At 39.3% G+C, this 10,008-nt stretch overlaps 1 protein-coding gene across 1 annotated transcript; it reads right to left on the bottom strand.

Annotated features, from left to right (window-relative positions):
- Positions 1 to 738: 738 nt before the first annotated feature.
- Positions 739 to 8,590, bottom strand: LOC115661726 (uncharacterized). The gene is made up of 8 exons (XM_056319582.1): positions 8,371 to 8,590; positions 8,122 to 8,236; positions 6,623 to 7,872; positions 4,376 to 5,763; positions 3,986 to 4,116; positions 3,051 to 3,850; positions 2,837 to 2,949; positions 739 to 1,365 (listed from the first exon to the last, which is right to left on the bottom strand). Exons 1-8 carry the CDS (start codon positions 8,422 to 8,424, stop codon positions 1,068 to 1,070), a joined length of 4,149 nt encoding a protein of 1,382 aa, XP_056175557.1. The 5' UTR covers positions 8,425 to 8,590; the 3' UTR covers positions 739 to 1,067.
- Between the last annotated feature and the right edge of the window lie 1,418 nt (positions 8,591 to 10,008).

The following is a 10,008-nucleotide window of genomic DNA, read 5'->3' as shown; positions in this document are numbered from 1 at the left end:
CACAATCGACTTGCACACGCTTGATCAATCACTGCACTTAATCTGCAATATGTAACTTCTAGGTCTAATCTTGAATGTGCATCTCTTAATACTGTCTGCATTTCAAACAGTTTTTCAAATATTTCTTCAAAGAAATTTCAAACAAAACGTTTTCAAAAGTTACAATTCAAAGTTGTCGCAGAAATAGATGTCAAATTTCCCATGGCCCAGGCAGGCTTATCAAGACAAACTCAGGCTACGCACACACGGGTACGGTAGCCTTCACAAGTATGTTCAATTATTCATTCGACTCTCTCAAAATTCTAGCAACCTCCTTCAAACATAACCAAACCCGATCATGAATCTCGGCTTCATCTCATGCAATAAGTCTTCGAGTCTAGTTTTGGGTCATAGATTTCAATGCGAAAGGTCTACAACTGATAGCCAAAAAGCTTTGCCGCAAACCTCATCTGACCCATCCTTTAGTCAATTCACTCGTGCCGAGCTTAACCCCTCATGTAGGAAGTAATGGACACATAAGGCTGCAAAATGAATTTCTGTTTCGGCTCCACAGTAGTTTCAGGGCATTCAAGTATATGCAATCACCGCAGTTAACAAGCACAGGCACATCTCCAAAGGTATTGCATTCCACCAACCCGCAAATGAGTAACAACCTCAGCATTCAAGTAGGACATGGTTTTAGGTCTAATGCATATGCATCCATGCCACAGACATCAAAATATGCTAGCAGATAGCATGTGCAGACCAGAATAATAGATATTTATTTAGCCGAACAGCAAGAAACTGGACAAAAAGGCTACCCATTCTCATCCTCTCAAAATCCGTCCCTGAACATTCCAGTTACACAAATTGCAATATGACAAGCCAAATTGCGATATCGACTACAAAAAGCTTCTCCCTGAGATCCAAAATTGTCATGATGCCAACAACATTGCAATGATCTAAAAAATAGGTGGAAATTGCCGAAATGTCCAGTCCTCTTCAATAACTTAAACCCGACAATCTGTGTAGAGCTTGTGAATTGATTGATCTTCAAGTGAAGAAAAAAGCGGGTCGACAAATAAAGCTCAGCTTTTATCTACAGTTGCTGATTGGAGAAGATTACAAATCGAGGTTTTCTGATCTCTGGTTAAAGAAGAAAACCATTTTCTGATAGCACAGGCAGAGGCAGACTGACTCACACTTGTGTTACCCCGCACAATATTCTCAAAATCTAGCGGCACAAGCCGAAGCAGAGCAATTGCTATAGCAGACTGAGTAGAGAAGCCCATGTTCAAGGTGGCGGCCTGTCCGAGAAAGCTATACAAGGAACGCCTCAAACTTTGGACTCCAACATCATCAAAGCCACCGGCTTTAACTCCAAGCCTGAAATTAGAACAAGACATAGTTAGTGCATATAAACCAAGGCATGTATAAGACCAACAAGGGAAAAGCTATAGCCAATTTGCCACAAATTAACATAAACCAGAGTACCGTTTCATTTATTATTTTTCTGTTCTAGTCACAACCTTCACTTAGTTTTACAATTATTCATTCCCAATGTCCATGAGACCTACTAACCAGCTCTCACACACTTAACACCATATGACTATATATCAGCTATAACCAAATCTCTTGATCATATCACTACTATCTATGTCTATCAATTGACACTGATAAGCCTGCAAGTCAAATGTCCATCCCGTTGTTTCACAATTTCTCACTCTTTGAAGTAAGGAGCTTTATCCCCCACCAAAAAAAAAAAAAAGAAATAAGGAGGTTTATCATGCATCAACGCTCAAAAATTTAAGGTAATCAAAGTTTTCCATTGTCAATAAATTTTCCCAAAAAGTCTATTATGTTTCAAAATCGATCTTAGTTGTTTTCTGGGAATATTTGTTTAGGAACCATGTGAAGGGCTGGTCAAACGCATTAAGCACTAAAGGTGAAGAAAAACTAGGATTTAATCAACTTGTAAAATAAGATGAATATTTTTAAAATACTTTCAGTCCAGTGGCCACTGCATAGTCACCATTGTGAGCAAATTCACAGACAGAGATAGGTAATATTACTGTCTGGTTTTCTGTAACTAAGTTCTAAAGATGTTTTCAAACAGAAGAGTTACCAGCAACCTCTTCATACTCTCAAGAATGCAATAACGCGAAAGGAAAGGTTGAATCACATCTTCCTTAGAGGAGTTTTAAATTCTCATATCTCCCCAATCAACATTGACTGACAAACCATTCTCAATTAACCATCTGCTGGGCAGAGATCTTCACAAACTAAACTTGTGCACCAATTTGCATATGCACACTTAATACCTTTTAATCTATAGATATTTAAATCCAAGAAGCATAAGAAAGCACCAAGGTGTCGTAAAAGATCATGACGTGGCACACAGAAAAGCAGTTCCTTCTATTCCCCTAACAAATGTATGTGTGGGTTCTGAGCCAGGCCTTACATCAATTTACTATGCTTGAAATGAGGTACATGAGACATTCAAGGATTGTGCACATGATCAAATAACAAATAAAGGTGCCTGACATGGATCTACTCAGCAAACTTCACATAAACAAGTCCGACAAAATCTCCTCTCCAAGTATTTGTCACAAAGACTTGTTCTACAGAATCTCCATAAGTGCCATTAATAAATTAAAAACATTTTCAGAACGAGATCAACCCAAAATAAATGCAACCTACAAACATATTAGAGCTCAACACCAATATATAACAAATCATAAATAGCTAGTCTGATCTTTCCACCTCAATTTTTGTCAGGATTAGACAATATACCTCCAAAAAGGGGGAAAATCCAAAGTTCTTTTTGTTTCATAAAAACAAGTCAGTAACATTTTACCTTCCAAGTTGACCAACAAGAATTATAACAGCTGCAGAAATGCTTTCCAGCATGGGAGATTCAAAAAGTTTTAACAGCTGTGGGATGATTTTACTTTGTGTGGACTCCCACCCCTGCATCATTAGAAAGATGCTTAGATCAAACAGAACTAGGGTGGCCAGATACAATATGTTAATCATGAAGGGCAGAGCAGTAGATTCAGCAGAAGACTTACTGCATTCAATGCAATTAACTCCACCAAAGAAAGTAATTCACTAAGATCAAAGAGATCGTCAGCACTTCTGATTTGTGATTCAGTAAGGGGGACCCCTTTGCCTCCCTTGTCAGGCAGGATTTCAAATGCATCCGGCTGAGCACTAAAATTATCTAGAGTATTTCCTAAATTGATCGGTTCCACTGTGACAGGTTGCAGACTTCCACATAGAGCAATCTTTTGAAGCCTCTCTAATAATAGCGATATGACACCATCCACAGAAGTTGCTCCAATACTGAATGGGCAGCTGGCACTCGGAGGGACAACAGCCCCCACCTCCCCCACCAACAAGGGACATTGAGAACCCACCGACAAATTAGATTGCTCAAGAAGCATGACCACTGACTTCAAGACGGTCATCAGCAAACTATATCTGCTTGATGTAAGATATTCGCTTCCACATAAATAAGCAAACACATGAAGAATGCTAAGGACCAATAAAGGATCAGATCCATTTGTACAACAAATCTTGTAGGAAGCTTCACATGAAAAACCAATCTTATTGTCCATCACACATATTGATGCAAAAACAATACTGCCCGCCACCAACAGATCCCTTGATGCAGTTCCTGATGACAGGTGACCATCAACGTTGTCCAATTTCATTTCCACTGTTCTATCAGCTGCGATTGAAGATTCAGAAGGTACACCATTACAGAAAATAATCTTCCCGTGAACAAGGAAATCCTCAGTGAGACAAAGAAGTCCATCAACTTGACATAACTCCATAAATAGTAGTCTTGTCTCCGCATTTGACATCACTGTTTCCACAAACAAACGTACAAACAAGATCAAATTTACATTTAGCATAACAAATGTAACCAAGAAATTTACTTCCACGGTTATCATCTTTGACTTCATGGAGTACATTCAATAAGCACATGAAGAGAACTTACCAGACTTTATATGCTCAGCAAATGAATCTACCAAATTGAAAAAATCTCTGTCAAATGAGTACCCAAATGTTCCTGATGCCACAACAGAGTAGTTGACCAGCAATAATGAAAACAGCACACAGACCCTCTCCCTGAAATTAGTACAAAAAAGAAATTAAATCATTGATTTCGAATTTCTCAAGTGGATAGAACGAACAACTATTAAAAAGCAAGCAGTTATAATAAAAGCAGGTGTAAAATGCAGAAACAAACTAAAAGTGTCGGCGCATGGAACCAGGATAGAACATTTGAATCGGCACAACATGTAAGATATTTGTTTTCTCTTTTTCTGCTACTGTTAGTTTCCAGAAAGGATCAACATAAGTACATGGAAGCAGAATAGTAACTCACTTCTGCAGGAGATTTTCTTCCTTCCTCAGTTCAATCAGAAATTTTTGCAGCATCCAGCCTGGGTGAGATAGCAAAGAACTCCGAACCACACAACTGTCGATTGCTAGAATTATCCTATATATGCTTTCGATTTCCTTAACATCCGAAGAGATAACACAATATTTAGGAAGAGCATCATTTGCAGATCCATGTTGACTCTCAAATAAAAATTTACCCCCCTCTCCTGAAACAATAAATCTCAACCTGTTTAAATCGACTCTCCCTTCTCCCAAACCGAGACAGCAGGAAGTTGATGTATTCTCTTTCTCATGCACTACTCCATGGATCAAGTCTTTCTCTTCCTTATCAGAAGATTCAGTGATATCGAAGTCCATCTCGGGAAGCCCTGGAGAAACAAGCCTGCCAATCGCTCTCCTGTAGCGCTGCTCATCAGTCGGATCATCCAATTCCAGCAATTTCATATAACTGCCATCCACGGTATCAAAAATTTCAACTCTATCATTGTTACAGCCAAAAGAACCACCAACATCCTCCCTCCGTACAAAGCAAACTCCTCCAATTATTTCATTGGGAACCCGTCCACTGGTATTTGCTTCAGTGCGAATTTCAGATCCACAGTTATTTTTGTTCTGCAGTATCCTATTGCCATGATGTAGTCCTTTTCCACCGTCCTTTTCATGTAAAACCTTTCTCTTCTTCCGCTTGCTCTCATGCTCCACTTGTTTACTATCAAGCATATATCCAGCATCATTCAAGGGTTCATCTGTTTGTTGACTTAAAATACCATGCAAGAGAGTACGGTCCTCTTCCATATGGAGATGCAACTTCCTACTTCTTACACTCATATGATCAACCGATTCAATCACATCAAGAAGGTTCTTCCTCTTCTGTCCGCATACTTTTGATCCATGAAGACCCACATGAGGACTTTTCACACTATCGTCACAAACCTCAAGGAATTTTTCGTTGGCCCTCACTTTGGTATCTCCATTGGATAGGCTCGAAACATTTCTTTGCTGATTCAAGTTATCTTTCCTCAGTTTTGCTGATGAAGCAACAATGTATGCCCTGTCCTGTGATCCCACCAACTCTCTATCAGAAAAAGATGCCGTAGCAGAATTTAGGGCAGAACACTGTAATTTTTTTCTGTTAGAGCCTCTAGGCGGAAGCTCCGATTTAGAATCAGTACCTGATACAAAATCAGTAGAACTGCCTCTGGGTGTAGGCGGCCCAACTTCTCTATGCGGAAGCTGTCTCAAATCATCACATGTGGCAACGGATACACAGCTAGGCTTGAAAATTGCAATGTTGCTTTGACAGCATGCATGAAACGATTCTGGGACACACAAATTTTGCCTCCTTCCAGTTGTACCGGTGGTTCTTGCATTCTACAGAGTTCATCAAACCATCAGGTAAGCAAACCAGAAAAGAAAGCTAGTTCACTCCTAGATGATGTTTGTGAAGAAACTATAAGTAAATTCAAACTAAACAAGAGTTCAAAAAGAACCAGGAATACGCCTCATCAGGAAAAACACAAACTACAGTATCCTTACTCAAGCAAAGAAAAGCCATCCTCTGGGAGTTTCACTACGTATGAGCTGGAGGAGAATGTACATATGAGGAATAAAGCACAAGAAAAAAATGGGATTTATGATAAACCCAAACAATTTTAAGAAGTCTTACTGAAGATAATGGTTCTCTCAATTATTGACAAAGCGTGTTGTGTTATCTGATGCATCTAAGACACTCTGATGCCCTAGCCCACCGCGAAAATGAAGCTATAAAGAGATTGTAATGCTTGCTGAAGATCAAGGGTCACCAACATCAAGTCTGAATTAATATAAAAAGGGCCAAATTTTTACATAATCTTCAAAACAAATGTAATACACTACTAATAAAAAACGCCCTCACTTTTTCAATCACTACTATAATTTCACAGCATTAGCATTTATATCTATCAAATTCAAGGTTCCGTGTGGTTTCTGTAAATTAAATCAGACCAGACTACAGGGGAAAAGCGAAGAGAGAAAGCACTTATGGATTACTCATTGTCCCTGACCATGACATACAATTTTTGCTGCCTCCTAAATTTGTAGTAACATAACATCATAGAAGCTGTTATAATTAGTTGCTTTTCTGCCGCATATACTTATATATCGCAATTGTCTACATCTCTATTGCTTACCTCCTTCACACATGCACAAGACCAAAACCAGTCATAATGAACTTACTGATTAGGAAACACACCTTTTCAAGCCCAGGCATACCTCCACGGCTGGGTGAGAAACAGCTGCCCAGTGCATCAAGGCGATGTGCAAATTCGCCAAACTCCATCTTCATACGAAGGATTTCTTGCATCAGAAGATCATTTCGGCATTTTTCCAATTCCACCACTTCTTTGGCATGTTTAGCTCTCATCTTTTCAAGCTTCAATCTTTCTTTCAAAAGCTTCAACTTGGCAGAGTCAGCATCCGTCATAGGCAAGGCAGGAGGAGCCTCCAACAGTTTCCCAGATCCATCTTTCTTGAACTTTCCACTCCTTCGCCTCTTTTTCTCCGACAATTTGGGTGATTTATCATTATCTTTGTCATTCAAAGCCTTATTATGCTCTCCAGTTTGACTATTTCCTTTCAACATTTCCAAAGCTGTCTGTTTCTTCTTACTTGACTGTCTCTGTTTCTCAACATCAATGGCTGCTTTCTCAGCTGTTGAAATCAGCCTAGCCGTTCTACAAAGCTCATCATTCTGCTTTGCAATCTCAAAATCCACTTTCTGGTCAGTTCCTGCTACAGGACAGTTACTCATTCTGATAGAAGACATAACGTCATGAAGCTCTTGCTGCAATTTCTCAATGCACTTTTTGCCTCGCTCAACTTCACCAGACAAATTTTTAGCATGATCTTTCTCTTCCATTAGCTTCCTGTAATTATCTTCAGCTAGCTTTCTTTGATCAGCTGCTTTAGCCTTCTCCAAATCGGCACCCTGTCTCTCTTTCATTGTTCTTTGCTTCTCTAATTCAAGTTCTTTCTTTGCCTCTTCACACCTTAAAGTCTCAGAGACTAATTTTGATCTTGCTTCATCAATTTCTTTTCTCAAGTTCTGCAACTGCAGCCTACAGTCTTCAGCCTTCCTCCGTTCAATAACACAGATTTTTCTCTCTTCATCAGCCTTACTTTTCTCGGTTTGCAACATTTTCCAGGCTTCCTCAGCTCTTCTTTTCTCGGACTCTGCATTCTTCCTTTCTGAATCTGCCCTAGATTTCTCCTTCTTTGTAAGTTCCTTTAGGCGTTTAATTTCTGCCTCCCCCTTAGAGACCTGGGCCTCGAGCAACTTGATTTTCTCCTTCCCGTCTTGATCATCAGAACCGACACTTCTCTGCAACGACACTATCTCGGACTTCAACACAGCGACTTCATTCTCCAACGAAACTCTGACAGATAATGCTCTCTCCTTTTCCTCTTTCTCAAGTTCTGCACGCGCCCGTTCCGCTTCACATGCTGCAAGAAGAAAAAAAGACCGAAGTATACATACTATTCGTCAGTGGCAGCCCCAAATCTGTTCTTCCTTAAGGAATTGAATACCCAAATAACAGCATTAAGCCCACTCGCAAATCAATTTCATCGAGCGAGGTATCGAACCTACACTTTCGGATTCAACACCAAATTTTCAGCACTCAGAATCACACAAAGCAAGATAGTATTCGACACAATCTTCTTACATCATTGAAGCAACAGTTTTTCCATTACCTTTCTTGTGATTGAGGCTTTCGGCCTGAACCTTATCGAGCTGCTGCTCGAGTAGCTTCACGGCTTGCCTGAGAGCATTTCGCTTCTCTTCCAACTTCGAGTACTTGAGCTTCCACTGCAAGCGCACGACACCCAAAAAAAGCCGTCAGCTCGAGAGAACAACCGAAACCCACCAAAACCCTCCACCCTAAGGACCCTAAAAAAAGCCAAAACAACAGGCGCGTGCGAATGCATCCGAACAAGCCGTACCGCTCTGCAACAGACGTTCTCCGGCTCCACCTTCACTGAAACGTCTGCCGCCATTGCAGCTACTGCAAGCGAAGAGGAGCCGCCGCCAGTTCAGCTACTGCCATTGCTACTCTCGCTGTGTTCGCAGGTAGAGAGAGACACAGAGAGAGAGACGAGAGGAGCGGTAAGATTTCAAGAAAACCCTGACCGCCTGAACGAGGTCATCCCTGCGTGTGTGTAGAACCCTAGGAGGTCCGACCCGGTCCCGCGACGCTTCGTTCCTGGTTTTTGGATCCGACCCGAAATATTGATGGCGGTGTCGCTGCGGGTCGCCGCAAAACTGAACAAACGGATCGGGTCAGATGAGATAACTATTCGGATCACTCGAATTAAATTCCAAATAAAGACTTAAAATGCCCATCATTTTGTCAAATAAAAATCTGAAATGGACATTGTATCAAATAAGAACCTGAAGTGACCATGTCAATCTCAAATAAAGACATAAAATAGTCCTGGCAAGTTTCAAATAAGGGCCTGATCTCGTCGGTCGCTGGCCGGCTAAATATTTCGGCCGGTCAAGGGCATTTTCCTCCAAAGACAATTTTTTGGCTAAACTTGTTAGTCCCGTGACGCTTTTTTTTTTTTGATTTTGGATCCGACCCGAAACGTTGGAGGTGGTGTCGTCGCGGGTTGCACCAAAAATTGAGAAACGGATCTGGTCGGGTGAGATAGAGATTCGAATCACTGGGATTTCACTCCTGTAGGCCAAGCTTATACATGCTTTACAAGACCGTTTTATATGATTTTCTCTAAATTTATAACGGGGGCTTATGATGTATGTATATGATATCAAGATGTCTAAATGACATCATGTATTGTATAATGACTTTATTATTGTCCGCATACAACTTAATGAAACTAAAGATCCATTTATTTCACGAAAAAATGAACAAATTAAAAAATATTTTCTAAAAATAATTGGTTATATTGCTTGAAATAATTAGGTAATATTTTTTTTTTATTATCGACAATAATTTATAGATAAATATTTTCGTAGACGATAAAAATATTTTTCGTTCATATATTTCGTATGCAATACAAGCAATCGTTTTTAGTAAAATGTTATCCAAAACTTGGGTTTTCCAAGAAAACAAACGGACCTTAAATTCTCCTTACTATAAGTCTCTTTTTTAATTTTTTGGGCTATTTATGTCTCGCAATAGATCTTGATAATAAACCGGCGTAAAATCGTTGAGCTTTTAGATACTGAAAAGACAAATTGCACCTTAATGTGATTAAGTTAAATTTATAGTTGGTCTTGGTCCATGTGTTACATAAAATGAGCTCAACAGATATATGTATCTGCATCTTGAACGAGAACACGCCTATGCAAACGAATTTTCTAAATGTAAACGCTTTTCAAATTTTTGGACAATTTATTTTTTATGAATATCAAAGTATTTGAGCTATCAAACACTTAGCTCTATTTATTTTCGTGAAAAGTTAATGATTTGAAAAATATTTTTCTTAAAAATGATCGCTTATATCGTTTGAAATAATTAATCAATGAAAATTGATAACAATTTATGTTCAATATTTTCCTGGATAATAAATATATTTACATTTTATTTTTAAGCGGTCATTTTTAAAAATATAAAA

Source organism: Syzygium oleosum, unplaced genomic scaffold, assembly GCF_021117445.2.
Source record: "Syzygium oleosum isolate NSW1041296 unplaced genomic scaffold, Sole_v2.1 Sole_v2.18, whole genome shotgun sequence".
Lineage (NCBI taxonomy): Eukaryota > Viridiplantae > Streptophyta > Magnoliopsida > Myrtales > Myrtaceae > Syzygium > Syzygium oleosum.
This window is presented reverse-complemented; position numbering and strand designations above follow the sequence as displayed.

What these genes read in the sequence shown, in the direction of transcription:
- LOC115661726 (XM_056319582.1), bottom strand. Translation starts at nt 8,424, where the DNA reads ATGGCGGCAGACGTTTCAGTGAAGGTGGAGCCGGAGAACGTCTGTTGC. An exon ending in AAGCCTCAATCACAAGAAAG is followed by an intron (nt 7,873 to 8,121) that starts GTAATGGAAAAA and finishes TTCTTCTTGCAG; the next exon opens with CATGTGAAGCGGAACGGGCG. An exon ending in GTATGCCTGGGCTTGAAAAG is followed by an intron (nt 5,764 to 6,622) that starts GTGTGTTTCCTA and finishes TGAACTCTGTAG; the next exon opens with AATGCAAGAACCACCGGTAC.